Raw genomic sequence first — 19,544 nt, 5'->3', positions numbered from 1 at the left:
TTTACTCTCAATTTTCTTCTTTCACACACTTTACCAAACTCAGTCACCAGCTTCTGCAGTTTCTCACATGAATCAGCCACCAGTGCTGTATCATCAGCGAACAACAACCGACTCACTTCCCAAGCTCTCTCATCCACAACAGACTGCATACTTGCCCCTCTTTCCAAAACTCTTGCATTCACCTCCCTAACAACCCCATCCTTAAACATATTAAACAACCATGGAGACATCACACACCCCTGCCGCAAACCTACATTCACTGAGAACCAATCACTTTCCTCTCTTCCTACACGTACACATGCCTTACATCCTCGATAAAAACTTTTCACTGCTTCTAACAACTTGCCTCCCACACCATATATTCTTAATACCTTCAACAGAGCATCTCTATCAACTCTATCATATGCCTTCCCCAGATCCATAAATGCTATATACAAATCCATTTGCTTTTCTAAGTATTTCTCACATACATTCCTCAAAGCAAACACCTGATCCACACATCCTCTACCACTTCTGAAACCACACTGCTCTTCCCCAGTCTGATGCTCTGTACATGCCTTCATCCTCTCAATCAATACCCTCCCATATAATTTACCAAGAATACTCAACAAACTTATACCTCTGTAATTTGAGCACTCACCTTTGTCCCCTTTGCCTTTGTACAATGGCACTATGCAAGCATTCCGCCAATCCTCAGGCACCTCACCATGAATCATACATACATTAAATAACCTTTTTAACCAGTCAACAATACAGTCACCCCCTTTTTTAATAAATTCCACTGCAATACCATCCAAACCCGCTGCCTTGCCGGCTTTCATCTTCTGCAAAGCTTTTGCTACCTCTTCTCTGTTTACCAAATCATTCTCCCTAACCCTCTCACTTTGCACACCACCTCGACTAAAACACCCTATATTTGCCACTCTTTCATCAAACACATTCAACAAACCTTCAAAATACTCACTCCATCTCCTTCTCACATCACCACTACTTGTTATCATCTCCCCATTAGCCCTCTTCTCTGAAGTTCCCATTTGTTCTCTTGTCTTACACACTTTATTTACCTCCTTCCAAAACACCTTTGTATTCTCCCTAAAATTTAATGATACTCTTTCGCCCCAACTCTCATTTGCCCTCTTTTTTCACCTCTTGCACCTTTCTCTTGACCTCCTGCCTCTTTCTTTTGTACATCTCCCACTCATTTGCATTATTTCCCTGCAAAAATCGTCCAAATGCTTCTCTCTTCTCTTTCACTAATAATCTTACTTCTTCATCCCACCACTCACTACCCTTTCTAATCTGCCCACCTCCCAAGCTTTTCATGCCATAAGCATCTTTCGCGCAAACCATCACTGCTTCCCTAAATACAAAGAGGATATATGTGTCAGAGGTGGAGGGAACGAGGAGGAGGAGACCAAATTGGAAGTGGAAAGATGGAGTGAAAAAGATTTTGAGTGATCGGGGCCTGAACATGCAGGGGGGTGAAAGGCGTGCAAGGAATAGAGTGAACTGGAACGATGCGGTATACCGGGGTCGATGTGCTGTCAATGGATTGAACCAGGGCATGTGAAGTGTCTGGGGTAAACCATGGAAAGTTCTGTGGGGCCTGGATGTGGAAAGGGAGCTGTGGTTTCAGTGGGAGCTGTGGTTTCAGTGCATTATTACATGACAGCTAGAGACTGAGTGTGAACAAATGTGGCCTTTGTTGTCTTTTCCTAGCGCTACCTCGCACACGAGGGGGGAGGGGGTTGATATTTTATGTGTGGCGAGTTGGCGATGGGAATGAATAAAGGGAGACAGTATCTACTTATTTTTTTTATTTTGCTTTGTCGCTGTCTCCCGCGTTTGCGAGGTAGCGCAAGTATGAATATACATATAAATATATATATTGGAAAGGATAATTTTGCACATGATCAAGATATTCCTATGAGTCCATGGGGAAAATGAAACACGATATCGTGTTTCATTTTCACTGTGGACTCATAGGAATATATGTATATATATATATACATGTATTCCCTGCGTGTCGTAGAAGGCGACTAAAAGGGGAGGGAACGGGTTGCTGGAAATCCTCCCCTCTCGTTTTTTTCAATTTTCCAAAAGAAGGAACAGAGAAGGGGGCCAGGTGAGGATATTCTCTCAAAGGCCCAGTCCTCTGTTCTTAACGCTACCTCGCTATAGCGGGAAATGGCGAATAGTACGAAAGAAAAAAGAAAAAGATATATACATGTATACAAAATGTGCTTTTCAAGAAACCATCTCTCTATCACCAATGGCATATCTAAGTTTCAACGAAAAAACCCACAAGCTGAAAGTACTCTTTTAAACTTTTACCATAATATCACAATCCTTACTTTAATCATCTTACAAGAATAATCATAAAAAAGTACAACAATACTTACTCATCATATCTGAAGACAACTGTCCCCCTCTCTGGGTCAGCCTCTATGGTGTAGTAGGGGAACCTTGACTTGTACAACTCCACCAAGGGATTGTCCAATTTCTTACCCAGAAGGTCTAGCATGTAAAAGTAAGTGCTAGCTGGGAATCGAATGCCACTTGTCTGGGCATCCTCTCCATATGTTCTTTCACCATTACGAAAAGATACTGCAGATGGAGTCTTTCGTTTTGATTCCTTATTGAGTACTATTTCCATTGGGACCCCTGGCTGCATACAAATATAATAAACAACTTGGAGATCATACATATTTCAAATAAACCTGATATAGTGTGTGCACAAAAAAAACCTTGTCCCCCCCCCCCATATATTTTCAGTGGCTAAACACAGCTAAGTTTTATGTGGGTTATTTATATATATCTTTTTTTATTATACTTTGTCGCTGTCTCCCGCGTTAGCAAGGTAATGCAAGGAAACAGACGAAAGAATGGCCCAACCCACCCACATACACATGTATATACACACACGTGTATGTATGTACATGTGTATGTGGGTGGGTTGGGCCATTGTTTCGTTTGTTTCCTTACGCTACCTCACTAACATGGGAGACAGCAACAAAGTTTTTTTTTTTTTTTTTTTTTTCTTGCTTTGTCGCTGTCTCCCGCGTTTGCGAGGTAGCGCAAGGAAACAGACGAAAGAAATGGCCCAACCCATCCCCATATACATGTATATACATATGTCCACACACGCAAATATACATACGTACACAGCTTTCCATGGTTTACCCCAGACGCTTCACATGTCCTGATTCAACCCACTGACAGCACGTCAACCCCAGTATACCACATCGATCCAATTCACTCTATTCCTTGCCCTCCTTTCACCCTCCTGCATGTTCAGGCCCCGATCACTCAAAATCTTTTTCACTCCATCTTTCCACCTCCAATTTGGTCTCCCACTTCTCCTCGTTCCTTCCACCTCCGACACATATATCCTCTTGGTCAATCTTTCCTCACTCATTCTCTCCATGTGCCCAAACCATTTCAAAACACCCTCTTCTGCTCTCTCAACCACGCTCTTTTTATTTCCACACATCTCTCTTACCCTTACGTTACTTACTCGATCAAACCACCTCACACCACACATTGTCCTCAAACATCTCATTTCCAGCACATCCATCCTCCTGCGCACAACTCTATCCATAGCCCACGCCTCGCAACCATACAACATTGTTGGAACCACTATTCCTTCAAACACACCCATTTTTGCTTTCTGAGATAATGTTCTCGACTTCCACACATTCTTCAAGGCTCCCAGAATTTTCGCCCCCCTCCCCCACCCTATGATCCACTTCCGCTTCCATGGTTCCATCCACTGCCAGATCCACTCCCAGATATCTAAAACACTTCACTTCCTCCAGTTTTTCTCCATTCAAACTTACCTCCCAATTGACTTGACCCTCAACCCTACTGTACCTAATAACCTTGCTCTTATTCACATTTACTCTTAACTTTCTTCTTTCACACACTTTACCAAACTCAGTCACCAGCTTCTGCAGTTTCTCACATGAATCAGCCACCAGTGCTGTATCATCAGCGAACAACAACTGACTCACTTCCCAAGCTCTCTCATCCACAACAGACTTCATACTTGCCCCTCTTTCCAAAACTCTTGCATTCACCTCCCTAACAACCCCATCCATAAACAAATTAAACAACCATGGAGACATCACACACCCTTGCCGCAAACCTACATTCACTGAGAACCAATCACTTTCCTCTCTTCCTACACGTACACATGCCTTACATCCTCGATAAAAATTTTTCACTGCTTCTAACAACTTTCCTCCCACACCATATATTCTTAATACCTTCCACAGAGCTTCTCTATCAACTCTATCATATGCCTTCTCCAGATCCATAAATGCTACATACAAATCCATTTGCTTTTCTAAGTATTTCTCACATACATTCTTCAAAGCAAACACCTGATCCACACATCCTCTACCACTTCTGAAACCACACTGCTCTTCCCCAATCTGATGCTCTGTACATGCCTTCACCCTCTCAATCAATACCCTCCCATATAATTTACCAGGAATACTCAACAAACTTATACCTCTGTAATTTGAGCACTCACTCTTATCCCCTTTGCCTTTGTACAATGGCACTATGCATGCACTCCGCCAATCCTCAGGCACCTCACCATGAGTCATACATACATTAAATAACCTTACCAACCAGTCAATAATACAGTCACCCCCTTTTTTAATAAATTCCACTGCAATACCATCCAAACCTGCTGCCTTGCCGGCTTTCATCTTCCGCAAAGCTTTTACTACCTCTTCTCTGTTTACCAAATCATTTTCTCTAACCCTCTCACTTTGCACATCACCTCGACCAAAACACCCTATATCTGCCACTCTATCATCAAACACATTCAACAAACCTTCAAAATACTCACTCCATCTCCTTCTCACATCACCACTACTTGTTATCGCCTCCCCATTTGCGCCCTTCACTGAAGTTCCCATTTGCACCCTTGTCTTACGCACTTTATTTACCTCCTTCCTGAACATCTTTTTATTCTCCCTAAAATTTAATGATACTCTCTCACCCCAACTCTCATTTGCCCTCTTTTTCACCTCTTGCACCTTTCTCTTGACCTCCTGTCTCTTTCTTTTATACATCTCCCACTCAATTGCATTTTTTCCCTGCAAAAATTGTCCAAATATATGTATATATATCTATATATATATATATATATATATATATATATATATATATATATATACATTTTTTTTTTTTTTTTTTTTTTTTTATACTTTGTCGCTGTCTCCCGCGTTTGCGAGGTAGCGCAAGGAAACAGACGAAAGAAATGGCCCAACCCCCCCCCATACACATGTACATACGTCCACACACGCAAATATACATACCTACACAGCTTTCCATGGTTTACCCCAGACGCTTCACATGCCTTGATTCAATCCACTGACAGCACGTCAACCCCTGTATACCACATCGCTCCAATTCACTCTATTCCTTGCCCTCCTTTCACCCTCCTGCATGTTCAGGCCCCGATCACACAAAATCTTTTTCACTCCATCTTTCCACCTCCAATTTGGTCTCCCTCTTCTCCTCGTTCCCTCCACCTCCGACACATATATCCTCTTGGTCAATCTTTCCTCACTCATTCTCTCCATGTGCCCAAACCATTTCAAAACACCCTCTTCTGCTCTCTCAACCACGCTCTTTTTATTTCCACACATCTCTCTTACCCTTACGTTACTTACTCGATCAAACCACCTCACACCACACATTGTCCTCAAACATCTCATTTCCAGCACATCCATCCTCCTGCGCACATCTCTATCCATAGCCCACGCCTCGCAACCATACAACATTGTTGGAACCACTATTCCTTCAAACATACCCATTTTTGCTTTCCGAGATAATGTTCTCGACTTCCACACATTTTTCAAGGCTCCCAAAATTTTCGCCCCCTCCCCCACCCTATGATCCACTTCCGCTTCCATGGTTCCATCCGCTGACAGATCCACTCCCAGATATCTAAAACACTTCACTTCCTCCAGTTTTTCTCCATTCAAACTCACCTCCCAATTGACTTGACCCTCACCCCTACTGTACCTAATAACCTTGCTCTTATTCACATTTACTCTTAACTTTCTTCTTCCACACACTTTACCAAACTCAGTCTCCAGCTTCTGCAGTTTCTCACATGAATCAGCCACCAGCGCTGTATCATCAGCGAACAACAACTGACTCACTTCCCAAGCTCTCTCATCCCCAACAGACTTCATACTTGCCCCTTTTATTATTATACAAAGTATAATAATAAAAAAAAAAAAAAATTATTGTGGATACAAGCATAAAATGCTCTAAGGGTGAAATCATCAAACATCTAGTTGCTGAGACTAGTGTTTCTAACAGTGTGAGCATCAGCCACCTGCCTCAGTATGCCTTGGGCCACATCTATAGGGAAGAATGCCCTTTCCTTTTGCTTCCTGGCTGCTACATAATTTTGGGAATTTCGCTTCTGGAAGCAAGAAACTGTGGGTACACATGAAATTTCTAGACACACTAGGCCCTCAGTATGCATGATCAGGCACGTAGATGCTTGTCAGTGCTCATGGTCTCCCTGACAACGTCATCCCACCACCAAAACCTATCCCTGGTCACCCAAGATTCAGATCTACAGATAACCTCCTACCAGAAGTATTGAAGCAACTTCATAGAAACGTCTCTCAAAGAAAATTCATCCCTGCAAATGGACCTTCACATTCCCTTCTGCACCCCTGCTTACAAAGGAAATAAAAAGCAAACGCCTCACATTTTGCAGAGAAATACAAGGAATAAAGTGAGCAATAACGAAATAAGGCAAAGAGGGCGAGGAGGCTTGAGGATGCCAGCCAGTATGGCTCTCATTTCACATTGAAGACAGTGAAACACCCAGATAATGTGATGATCCAGGGATGCTTTAGTGGTGCAATGGGTAGGGGAGGGTTGCACTCCTTATGTAAAAACAATGCACTGAATGGAGAGCTGTATATCAAAGTGCTAGAGGACCATCTGCTTTGTTTTTGTGAGGTTCATGGGTGTGATCACTTTAAGCAGGATAGTGCACCCTGCCATAAGACCAAAAGGTGATGAAATGGTTTTCAAAGAAAAATATTCAACTGCTGGAGTGACTTGCAAACTCCCCAGACCTTAACCCAATCAAGAACTGCTGGAACCAGGTGAAAGTCAAGCTTGCTTCCTACACCACCTCATAAGTGCCTCATTGAGCTCACTTGGAAGATCAAGACATTTGAATCCAAAACATGGACCTAAAATACTTCAGGAGCCTTCTCAATGCCATGCTCAGCCATCTGCAGATGGTATTAAGGCCAAAGAAGAGACACAAGTACCAAAATGTAAGTGTGACATTGTCTTTGAAATTACATGGGTGGCAGGCAGAATTTTATGTAAACACTGGAAATGTTAGGTACATGTCAGTATATGAATAGATTCCACCCATCACTCTTTCTGCATAAAAACTGTATGAACCAACCCCACTCAGCATCCTATGAGTAACTCCAGTTCTTCACCACACAAACTTATCATAATTTGATGAAAAGGTGATTCTGATATGGTATAGCTGGAAGAACACACAGCACTTCACATTATAACAATTTACAAACTAATGTTCATATGGAACAGAAACACTGCTATTATCTTAACACCTCTCTCTACTTAATACCCTTAATTCTATCATTTTCCTCCATGCACCTTCATCCTTATTCTTACCTACATCTTCCATCTATTTCTTTCCAATTCCCCATTCTTTTGGTCATTTTATCAAGTTGTCTTCAGGTCATATCTTATTCATAATGAATCCCTTCCCCTTCAAAAATCATCTCAAAACTCCATCCATTAAGCCAAAGCCATCTAAAAGCTCCTTCCTTCAATTATTCAACCACACTTTTCTCAATCCAGAACCAGAGTAACATCATTTCTGATTCATCCCCATCATAAGTGCATCTTCCAACAAACTCTGCCACAATGAAATTCACATTCTTACCCTCTCAATTACAAAGAATCTCCATTATCTAAAAGTCTCCAACCTCTTAACCCTCATAAAAACATCTCACAACCAACTCCTTTAACAGCATTAATCTACTTAAGTATGAATTTACTTTTAATATACAAGTTTCCTTAATAGGTGTAGCATCTACACTGGTTCCCAATTTACATATCATTAATACCATCTTCTGATATCACCTCCAATCAAGTTTCAGTCTAATTCCTGCATGCGCAAGTGGGTAGTGACAATTGAGAATCAGTTAAATAAATATGAGGTTAGTATCCTTGTAGCATCAACCTTATCAAATTCAAGACAATGAACAAATATTTAATAAACATTATAAGTGAGGACAGAAAACAAAGAAAATTTATGCATCACACACCAACCAATTAAAGCTGTCCTGGGGATGACAAATACCTGAATAAACAAACAGTATTAATGTCAATCTTACTAACAGAGACAAAAATACAAGGCCTGACAAGAAATTGGGAGGTGACAATTTCCTAAAGGAGGCTAAAAACATGATAAATCAAAATGGGAAAAGTGTATAAGCTTTCAGCACTTCTCTCCATTAAAACCTCTTACAAGTTACAATTTAAGCAACCTTTCAATATCAACAAATTACAAAAAAATAACATGGAAACAATATTTCATTTTGGGTCTGACGTCACAGAAGACTTTTATATATAGCCAAAGCCTGGAAAAAAAATCCAACAACATACCTAATGATTACATGCAGAGCTGGCAAGGTGCATGGAGGAGTGGTAACTCAGAAGGTGGTGGCATGCACAGACCATTAAATGGTTTTAGGAATAGCAGAGGATGTGTGGATCAGGTGTTTACTTTTAAGAATGTGTATGAAAAAGACTTATAGAAACAGAAGGGTTGTAAGAGGCATTTACAGATCTGGAGAAAGCATATGATTGGGCTATCAGTGATGCTCTATTGAAGGTGCTACAGATATATGGTGGGGAAGGAAAGCTACTGGAAACAGTGGAGAGTTTTTATCAAGAGAGTAAGGCATGTGTACAAGTAGGTTGAGAGGTTTAATGTTTCAAGCTGAAGGTTCTGTGGGAGGGACGTCTGATGTCACCATGGGGTGGTGAAGACGTGAATGCAAGGGTCTTGGAAATAGGATCAGGTATGCAGTCTGCTGGGGGTAGGGGACTTGGAAGATGAGTCAATTGATGTCTGCTGATATGGTGCTGGTAGCAAATTCCAGTGAGAAACTGCAGAAGGTGGTATCTGAATCTTAAGAGTGTGATGAGAAAGTTGAGTAATTGTAAATAAAAATAATTTGCAATTATTAGGTTTAGAACTGAAGAGATAGAGGTTAGTTATGAAGTGAGTTTGGATGGAGAAATCTTGGAGGAAGTAAATTGTTTTAGATACCTGGGAGTGGATATGACAGCCAATGGAACCATAGAAACAGTATTGAGCCACAGGGTATGTGAAGGGGTAAAAGATCTTGGGCACAATGAGGAGTATGTGGAAAGAGTTCACTGTCTCTAATGGCAATGATGGGTATGTTTAATGGTGTAGTAGTCCTGTTGGTGCTCTATGGATGAATGGCATGGACCTTAGACAAATAGGTAAAGGATATGATGAACATGTTGCTAATGAAATTTTGAGATGTAGAGGGAGAGTTAATCAAATAAAAAACAACAGGGTTAGAGAGAAGTGAGGCAATAAGAAGAATTTGTACAAGAATTGAAGAGGGTAAGCTGAAATGCTTCTTTTTTACATGTATGGAGAGGATGACAGGGGGGGAAGGATGACTAAGAGAGCATACATGATGAGGTGAAAGGATGGAATTTAAGATGCTTTGAAGGCTCTAGAGGGCCTGAAAATGCAGGAATGTGCCAGATATGCAAAGGATAAGGCAAACTTGAGTACTGTGGTTTACTGGGGATGAGAATCTATTAATGGGCTAATTGGTTCTCAGTGAATGTAGGTTTGCGGCAGGGGTGTGTGATGTCTCCATGGTTGTTTAATTTGTTTATGGATGGGGTTGTTAGGGAGGTAAATGCAAGAGTCCTGGAAAGAGGGGCAAGTATGAAGTCTGTTGGGGATGAGAGAGCTTGGGAAGTGAGTCAGTTGTTGTTCGCTGATGATACAGCGCTGGTGGCTGATTCATGTGAGAAACTGCAGAAGCTGGTGACTGAGTTTGGTAAAGTGTGTGGAAGAAGAAAGTTAAGAGTAAATGTGAATAAGAGCAAGGTTATTAGGTACAGTAGGGTTGAGGGTCAAGTCAATTGGGAGGTGAGTTTGAATGGAGAAAAACTGGAGGAAGTGAAGTGTTTTAGATATCTGGGAGTGGATCTGTCAGCGGATGGAACCATGGAAGCGGAAGTGGATCATAGGGTGGGGGAGGGGGCGAAAATTTTGGGAGCCTTGAAAAATGTGTGGAAGTCGAGAACATTATCTCGGAAAGCAAAAATGGGTATGTTTGAAGGAATAGTGGTTCCAACAATGTTGTATGGTTGCGAGGCGTGGGCTATGGATAGAGTTGTGCGCAGGAGGATGGATGTGCTGGAAATGAGATGTTTGAGGACAATGTGTGGTGTGAGGTGGTTTGATCGAGTAAGTAACGTAAGGGTAAGAGAGATGTGTGGAAATAAAAAGAGCGTTGTTGAGAGAGCAGAAGAGGGTGTTTTGAAATGGATTGGGCACATGGAGAGAATGAGTGAGGAAAGATTGACCATGAGGATATATGTGTCGGAGGTGGAGGGAACGAGGAGAAGAGGGAGACCAAATTGGAGGTGGAAAGATGGAGTGAAAAAGATTTTGTGTGATCGGGGCCTGAACATGCAGGAGGGTGAAAGGAGGGCAAGGAGTAGAGTGAATTGGAGCGATGTGGTGTACAGGGGTTGACGTGCTGTCAGTGGATTGAATCAAGGCATGTGAAGCGTCTGGGGTAAACCATGGAGAGCTGTGTAGGTATGTATATTTGCGTGTGTGGACGTGTGTATGTACATGTGTATGGGGGGGGGGGGTTGGGCCATTTCTTTCGTCTGTTTCCTTGCGCTACCTCGCAAACGCGGGAGACAGCGACAAAGTATAAAAAAAAAAAAAAAAAAAAAAAAAATATATATATATGAAGTTGGAGAATTCACAGAAAGGTCTGTGGGGCACAATTGTGAATAAGGTGTCTCTGGTTTCAGTACATTATACATGACAGGTAGAGAGTAAATGTGAGCATATGAGAACATTCTTTTCATCTGTTCTTGGAGCTTCCTCACTAACACAGGAAAAAGAGAACATGTATGGAAATAAAAACAGCTTGTCATTCACCAAGTTTGAACGTGGAACACAAGTAGTATAAAAAAACTAATAATAGTAAAAATGAATGACAAAAGTTATCTTTAAAAATCTCATGACTGGCTATACCATGGGAGCCAAAGAGAACTATATCTGATAAATGGGCAAAAGTCCTAGGTACATTTAGCAGCAAGTGGTTAGGGGGTATCTGTTTGTGAGCAAGGGGGGATATTTGATGGTACAGCAGTTTTGAAAGCAAAATTCAGATGTGAGGTGTGGGCCATGGGCCATAAAAGAAAGTATGGAATACAGTACATGTGTTGAAAATTAAATGTTTGAGGACAGTATGTGGTGTGTGTAGGGTTGATCAAGTAAGAAATGAGAGTAAAAGAGAGGTGTGGCAAAAGAAGGGTATGGTAGATTGAGACAGCTGAAAATGGTGAGAAGAAATGGTATGAACATAAGGAGAGTATGACTGAGGAGAGACCGACTAAGAAGGTATACATGTCAGAAGTGGAGGATACATGAATAGGTAGATCAATGACAAGCTGAAAGGACAGAGTGAAAGATGCTCTAAGTTATCACGACCTGAACATGCATGAGGGTGTGTGAAGCATGCATGGGACAGCGAGCTGAAGCTATGTGGCCTTTAGGGGACAATGTGCTGGAATTGGGCTAAATCAGGGTTTATGAAGTGGTAAGAGGAAACCATAGACAGGTCTGTATGACTCAACTGTGGACTGGGGGATCAAGTTTTAATGCATCATATGTGACAACTAGAGCAGGGAATGAACAAATAAGGCTATTCTCCATTTGTTCCTGGTGCTCACTCACTACAGCGAAGTGAAATATGTGAAAAAATTATGCCAAAAAAAATTACTGAATACTATGAAAAGAATAAGTAGCTGGATGAAACTTAAGACCCACGAGTAAAATATATGATGTGGTGGACAGATCAACATTACAAACAAAAGCAAAGTATTTCCATCATTTCTTCAATCACTCATTTTTAAACAAAGCATGTCATGATATAGACTAAAAGTGAACTATCAAATCCAAGGAACTTCACTGGAAAAAATTAGAGTGGAAATGAAATATGCACTTAAAAACAGAGCAATATGATTTAGTGAACTTTCTGCAAAAAATCTCAGGAGCAACAAGAGATACAAGTCACATGGAAAAGGAAAATATTCGTGGATGTGTGTAAATGTTGAGATACCATCCCCTGATCTTATGATGAGTGATATTTCCACTGTCAAGAAGGAAGACAGGAAACCAAGATCAATTACTATATAGGCACCTAGCTCCTATGGACCTTAATGGAGAGATGAACAAGAGGTACTTGCAATGACTTATGTCCAACCACAAGTAGAAAATAGAGATTTGGATTTTGTCCATGCAGAATACATACTGTTGAAATTTTGAACTATAATATTGGAAAAAAATCAGAAAGCAAACCTATGTAATTTTAGCTCCAAATCTTATCTGTTTTTCAACTCTATAGGGAGTAACTATGGAATCAGTATGAAATTTCTATATTGTTCTTGGGTTATCCTATAACAAGAATGTCCACAAAAAAATACAGAGATGTAGGGGTGACAAATTTCCTCGTACACTTTTTTGAGGGAGGACATGAAACACAAGTGACAGAACTGTAGCACACTGATGCTTAAGGGAAATTAGAAAAAAGGCACTAATGGTATCTTTGCTATGTGATAACAGTAGAGACTTACTGAATGAAATCAGGAAGTGGATACAGCTTTCACAGGTCAAGGGAAGCCTATCTGAGTTTATATATCCCTTATTCCTCCTCTAGGTTAGCCTCAACAGCATATAATTAATATCATGATACTCATCAACACAAATTACTGAAACAATATGTCAACATGTCCAAAAAGTCTCAAAATTATCCAAATTCACCTACATGAAATTTCTTAAGACAAACTTTCAGCAGTTCTTACCGAATGCCAAGTTCACCGATCATAAAGAAATATCATGCATCTATGAACACGTATATGAAAAGAATGATATGTATTGTGACTATTATTGCTTTAAAACATAATGCACTCTACGTTGAAAAGAAATATTTCCACCAAGTGTTATGAAAGTCACCTCCTTTACAGTCCAACAGGAATAGTCTTTATGTGGTCTCTGTACTGAAATCTGCTCCCTGTTCTTTGCAAACCTCTAAAAATCTAAATATGAGGCTGAAGCATAAGGTGCTGCTACATACTACTACTTGGTATGCCACTGTTCTTGCCAATATACGGTAACCCTGACACTTACAGCAACAACCGCAACTTTCATCCACTCTGAGCCAAAGTCGATGCTCATGATGGTGACTGCACTACATTCTCCAACAAGGGCAAGAAGAAATAATCCAGCCAACCATCGCACTCCCGGCAGCACCATTGTGTATCTGAAATAAATATCATTGCTTTATTACACTTAATTCATGTTTCCTGCATCAGCGAGGTAGCACCAGGAGACAGATGAAGAATGGCCCATCCACTCACATACACACACATACATAAAATAAACACATATATGATAGAGTTGATAGAGATGCTCTGTGGAAGGTATTAAGAATATATGGTGTGGGGGGCAAGTTGTTAGAAGCAGTGAAAAGTTTTTATCGAGGATGTAAGGCATGTGTACGTGTAGGAAGAGAGGAAAGTGATTGGTTCTCAGTGAATGTAGGTTTGCAGCAGGGGTGTGTGATGTCTCCATGGTTGTTTAATTTGTTTATGGATGGGGTTGTTAGGGAGGTGAATGCAAGAGTTTTGGAAAGAGGGGCAAGTATGAAGTCTGTTGGGGATGAGAGAGCTTGGGAAGCGAGTCAGTTGTTGTTCGCTGATGATACAGCGCTGGTGGCTGATTCATGTGAGAAACTGCAGAAGCTGGTGACTGAGTTTGGTAAAGTGTGTGAAAGAAGAAAGTTAAGAGTAAATGTGAATAAGAGCAAGATTATTAGGTACAGTAGGGTTGAAGGTCAAGTCAATTGGGAGGTAAGTTTGAATGGAGAAAAACTGGAAGAAGTAAAGTGTTTTAGATATCTGGGAGTGGATCTGGCAGCGGATGGAACCATGGAAGCGGAAGTGGATCATAGGGTGGGGGAGGGGGCGAAAATTCTGGGAGCCTTGAAGAATGTGTGGAAGTCGAGAACATTATCTCAGAAAGCAAAAATGGGTATGTATGAAGGAATAGTGGTTCCAACAATGTTGTATGGTTGCGAGGCGTGGGCTATGGATAGAGTTGTGCGCAGGAGGATGGATGTGCTGGAAATGAGATGTTTGAGGACAATGTGTGGTGTGAGGTGGTTTGATCGAGTAAGTAACGTAAGGGTAAGAGAGATGTGTGGAAATAAAAAGAGCGTGGTTGAGAGAGCAGAAGAGGGTGTTTTGAAATGGTTTGGGCACATGGAGAGAATGAGTGAGGAAAGATTGACCAAGAGGATATATGTGTCGGAGGTGGAGGGAACGAGGAGAAGTGGGAGACCAAATTGGAGGTGGAAAGATGGAGTGAAAAAGATTTTGTGTGATCGAGGCCTGAACATGCAGGAGGGTGAAAGGAGGGCAAGGAATAGAGTGAACTGGATCGATGTGGTATACCGAGGTTGAGGTGCTGTCAGTGGATTGAATCAGGGCATGTGAAGCATCTGGGGTAAACCATGGGAAGCTGTGTAGGTATGTATATTTGCGTGTGTGGACGTATGTATATACATGTGTATGGGGGTGGGTTGGGCCATTTCTTTCGTCTGTCTCCTTGCACTACCTCGCAAACGCGGATGACAGCGACAAAGCAAAAAAAAAAAAAATATATATATATATATATATATATATATATATATATATATATATATATATATATATATATATATATATGTAGTGTAGGAAACACGAGAGCCAGATGCATAAAGAGACATCAATAAGACGTCTGAAGGCAAGACCGATTTCGACGATGAAGGCCTGCACTGTGGCTGAGAGGTTGACTTGAGGAGGCAGAAGTGATATTGTGACAGTGATTGTGTCAGCGTCGCGTCGCCTCGCCGCAGTGTATCGAGACAGACTTCCCCAGAACTTTTAAAGGGGAAGTAAATGTTTACAGTTGTGTTACTGGAGTGATAGTTTTCATGCATGGTGTTTTTGACAAGAAAATAGTGAAGTTGGAGAAAAATGTAGCTTAGACATTGAAGCTTATTGATACAGTGGTGAAATTGATGAGAACTGCTATTGACGTTTGTGTGAATAAATTGTACACTTCCTTTTCCATAGCCAGAGGTTGAACCATTATGTGACATTCATTTTTTCATTCATTTCAAGCTAAAAGTTTGTTTTCTAAATTGTTTCTTACATTTTTCATATGTATATGTATGTATGTGTGTGTGTCTGTGTGTGTGTGTGTGTGTGTGTGTGTGTGTGTGCATATGTGTGTGTATGTGTGTGTGTGTGTATATGTATATATATATGTATATTATCCCTGGGGATAGGGGTGAAAGAATACTTCCCACGTATTCCTCGCGTGTCGTAGAAAGCGACTAGAGGGGACGGGAGCGGGGGGCCGGAAATCCTCCCCTCCTTGTATTAACTTTCTAAAATGGGAAACAGAAGAAGGAGTCACGCGGGGAGTGATCATCCTCCTCGAAGGCTCAGAGTGGGGTGCCTAAATGTGTGTGGATGTAACCAAGATGTGAAAAAAGGAGAGATAGGTAGTATGTTTGAGGAAAGGAACCTGGATGTTTTGGCTCTGAGTGAAACGAAGCTCAAGGGTAAAGGGGAAGAGTGGTTTGGAAATGTCTGGGGAGTGAAGTCAGGGGTTAGTGAGAGGATAAGAGCAAGGGAAGGAGTAGCAATACTCCTGAAACAGGAGTTGTGGGAGTATGTGATAGAATGTAAGAAAGTAAATTCTCGATTAATATGGGTAAAATTGAAAGTTGATGGAGAGAGGTGGGTGATTATTGGTGCATATGCACCTGGGCATGAGAAGAAAGATCATGAGAGGCAAGTGTTTTGGGAGCAGCTGAATGAGTGTGTTAGCGGTTTTGATGCACGAGACCGGGTTATAGTGATGGGTGATTTGAATGCAAAGGTGAGTAATGTGGCAGTTGAGGGAATAATTGGTATGCATGGGGTGTTCAGTGTTGTAAATGGAAATGGTGAAGAGCTTGTAGATTTATGTGCTGAAAAAGGACTGATGATTGGGAATACCTGGTTTAAAAAGCGAGATATACATAAGTATACTTATGTAAGTAGGAGAGATGGCCAGAGAGCGTTATTGGATTACGTGTTAATTGACAGGCGTGCGAAAGAGAGACTTTTGGATGTTAATGTGCTGAGAGGTGCAACTGGAGGGATGTCTGATCATTATCTTGTGGAGGCTAAGGTGAAGATTAGTATGGGTTTTCAGAAAAGAGGAGTGAATGTTGGGGTGAAGAAGGTGGTGAGAGTAAGTGAGCTTGGGAAGGAGACCTGTGTGGGGAAGTACCAGGAGAGACTGTGTACAGAATGGAAAAAGGTGAGAACAATGGAAGTAAGGGGAGTGGGGGAGGAATGGGATGTATTTAGGGAATCAGTGATGGATTGCGCAAAAGATGCTTGTGGCATGAGAAGAGTGGGAGGTGGGCTGTTTAGAAAGGGTAGTGAGTGGTGGGATGAAGAAGTAAGAGTATTAGTGAAAGAGAAGAGAGAGGCATTTGGACGATTTTTGCAGGGAAAAAATGCAATTGAGTGGGAGAAGTATAAAAGAAAGAGACAGGAGGTCAAGAGAAAGGTGCAAGAGGTGAAAAAAAGGGCAAATGAGAGTTGGGGTGAGAGACTATCAGTAAATTTTAGGGAGAATAAAAAGATGTTCTGGAAGGAGGTAAATAGGGTGCGTAAGACAAGGGAGCAAATGGGAACTTCAGTGAAGGGCGTAAATGGGGAGGTGATAACAAGTAGTGGTGATGTGAGAAGGAGATGGAATGAGTATTTTGAAGGTTTGTTGAATGTGTCTGATGACAGAGTGGCAGATATAGGGTGTTTTGGTCGAGGTGGTGTGCAAAGTGAGAGGGTTAGGGAAAATGATTTGGTAAACAGAGAAGAGGTAGTAAAAGCTTTGCGGAAGATGAAAGCCGGCAAGGCAGCAGGATTGGATGGTATTGCAGTGGAATTTATTAAAAAAGGGGGTGACTGTATTGTTGACTGGTTGGTAAGGTTATTTAATGTATGTATGACTCATGGTGAGGTGCCTGAGGATTGGCGGAATGCGTGCATAGTGCCATTGTACAAAGCCAAAGGGGATAAGAGTGAGTGCTCAAATTACAGAGGTATAAGTTTGTTGAGTATTCCTGGTAAATTATATGGGAGGGTATTGATTGAGAGGGTGAAGGCATGTACAGAGCATCAGATTGGGGAAGAGCAGTGCGGTTTCAGAAGTGGTAGAGGATGTGTGGATCAGGTGTTTGCTTTGAAGAATGTATGTGAGAAATACTTAGAAAAGCAAATGGATTTGTATGTAGCATTTATGGATCTGGAGAAGGCATATGATAGAGTTGATAGAGATGCTCTGTGGAAGGTATTAAGAATATATGGTGTGGGAGGCAAGTTGTTAGAAGCAGTGAAAAGTTTTTGTCGAGGATGTAAGGCATGTGTACGTGTAGGAAGAGAGGAAAGTGATTGGTTCTCAGTGAATGTAGGTTTGCGGCAGGGGTGTGTGATGTCTCCATGGTTGTTTAATTTGTTTATGGATGGGGTTGTTAGGGAGGTAAATGCAAGAGTCCTGGAAAGAGGGGCAAGTATGAAGTCTGTTGGGGATGAGAGAGCTTGGGAAGTGAGTCAGTTGTTGTTCGCTGATGATACAGCGCTGGTGGCTGATTCATGTGAGAAACTGCAGAAGCTGGTGACTGAGTTTGGTAAAGTGTGTGGAAGAAGAAAGTTAAGAGTAAATGTGAATAAGAGCAAGGTTATTAGGTACAGTAGGGTTGAGGGTCAAGTCAATTGGGAGGTGAGTTTGAATGGAGAAAAACTGGAGGAAGTGAAGTGTTTTAGATATCTGGGAGTGGATCTGTCAGCGGATGGAACCATGGAAGTGGAAGTGGATCATAGGGTGGGGGAGGAGGCGAAAATTTTGGGAGCCTTGAAAAATGTGTGGAAGTCGAGAACATTATCTCGGAAAGCAAAAATGTGTATGTTTGAAGGAATAGTGGTTCCAACAATGCTGTATGGTTGCGAGGCGTGGGCTATGGATAGAGTTGTGCGCAGGAGGATGGATGTGCTGGAAATGAGATGTTTGAGGACAATGTGTGGTGTGAGGTGGTTTGATCGAGTAAGTAACGTAAGGGTAAGAGAGATGTGTGGAAATAAAAAGAGCGTGGTTGAGAGAGCAGAAGAGGGTGTTTTGAAATGGTTTGGGCACATGGAGAGAATGAGTGAGGAAAGATTGACCAAGAGGATATATGTGTCGGAGGTGGAGGGAACGAGGAGAAGAGGGAGACCAAATTGGAGGTGGAAAGATGGAGTGAAAAAGATTTTGTGTGATCGGGGCCTGAACATGCAGGAGGGTGAAAGGAGGGCAAGGAATAGAGTGAATTGGAGCGATGTGGTATACAGGGGTTGACGTGCTGTCAGTGGATTGAATCAAGGCATGTGAAGCATCTGGGGTAAACCATGGAAAGCTGTGTAGGTATGTATATTTGCGTGTGTGGACATGTGTATGTACATGTGTATGGGGGGGGGGGTTGGGCCATTTCTTTCGTCTGTTTCCTTGCGCTACCTCGCAAACGCGGGAGACAGCGACAAAGTATAAAAAAAAAAAAAAAGTTATATATATATATATATATATATATATATATATATATATATATATATATATATATATATATATATATATATGTTATATATATATTATATATATATATATATATATATATATATATATATATATATATATATATATATATTATCCCTGGGGTTAGGGGTGAAAGAATACTTCCCACGTATTCCCTGCGTGTCGTAGAAGGCGACTAAAAGGGGAGGGAGCGAGGGGCTGGAAATCCTCTCCTTTCGTTTTTTTTTTTTTTATTATTATTTTCCAAAAGAAGGAACAGAGAAGGGGGCCACGTGAGGATATTCCCTCAAAGGCCCAGTCCTCTGTTCTTAACGCTACCTCGCTAACGCGGGAAATGGCGAATAGTTTGAATATATATATATATATATATATATATATATATATATATATATATATATATATATATATTCTTTTTTCTTTCTTTCGTACTATTCGCCATTTCCCGCGATAGCGAGGTAGCGTTAAGAACAGAGGACTG

General features: G+C 41.3%; 1 protein-coding gene across 2 annotated transcripts in view; it reads right to left on the bottom strand.

The window, feature by feature from the left end:
- The window catches only part of Grp170 (Grp170 co-chaperone), a 201,341-nt gene that overhangs the window by 166,281 nt on the left and 15,516 nt on the right, over positions 1-19,544 (bottom strand). For both annotated transcript variants that reach the window (XM_071666297.1, XM_071666296.1), the window contains exons 2-3: positions 13,529-13,661; positions 2,403-2,668 (exon numbers count right to left, since the gene is read on the bottom strand). In XM_071666297.1, coding sequence (XP_071522398.1) covers positions 2,403-2,668; positions 13,529-13,654 — 392 coding nt within the window. In that variant the 5' untranslated portion in view covers positions 13,655-13,661. The remainder of the gene's footprint in view (positions 1-2,402; positions 2,669-13,528; positions 13,662-19,544) is intronic.

The sequence above is a fragment of the Panulirus ornatus genome, chromosome 11, assembly GCF_036320965.1.
Source record: "Panulirus ornatus isolate Po-2019 chromosome 11, ASM3632096v1, whole genome shotgun sequence".
Lineage (NCBI taxonomy): Eukaryota > Metazoa > Arthropoda > Malacostraca > Decapoda > Palinuridae > Panulirus > Panulirus ornatus.
This window is presented reverse-complemented; position numbering and strand designations above follow the sequence as displayed.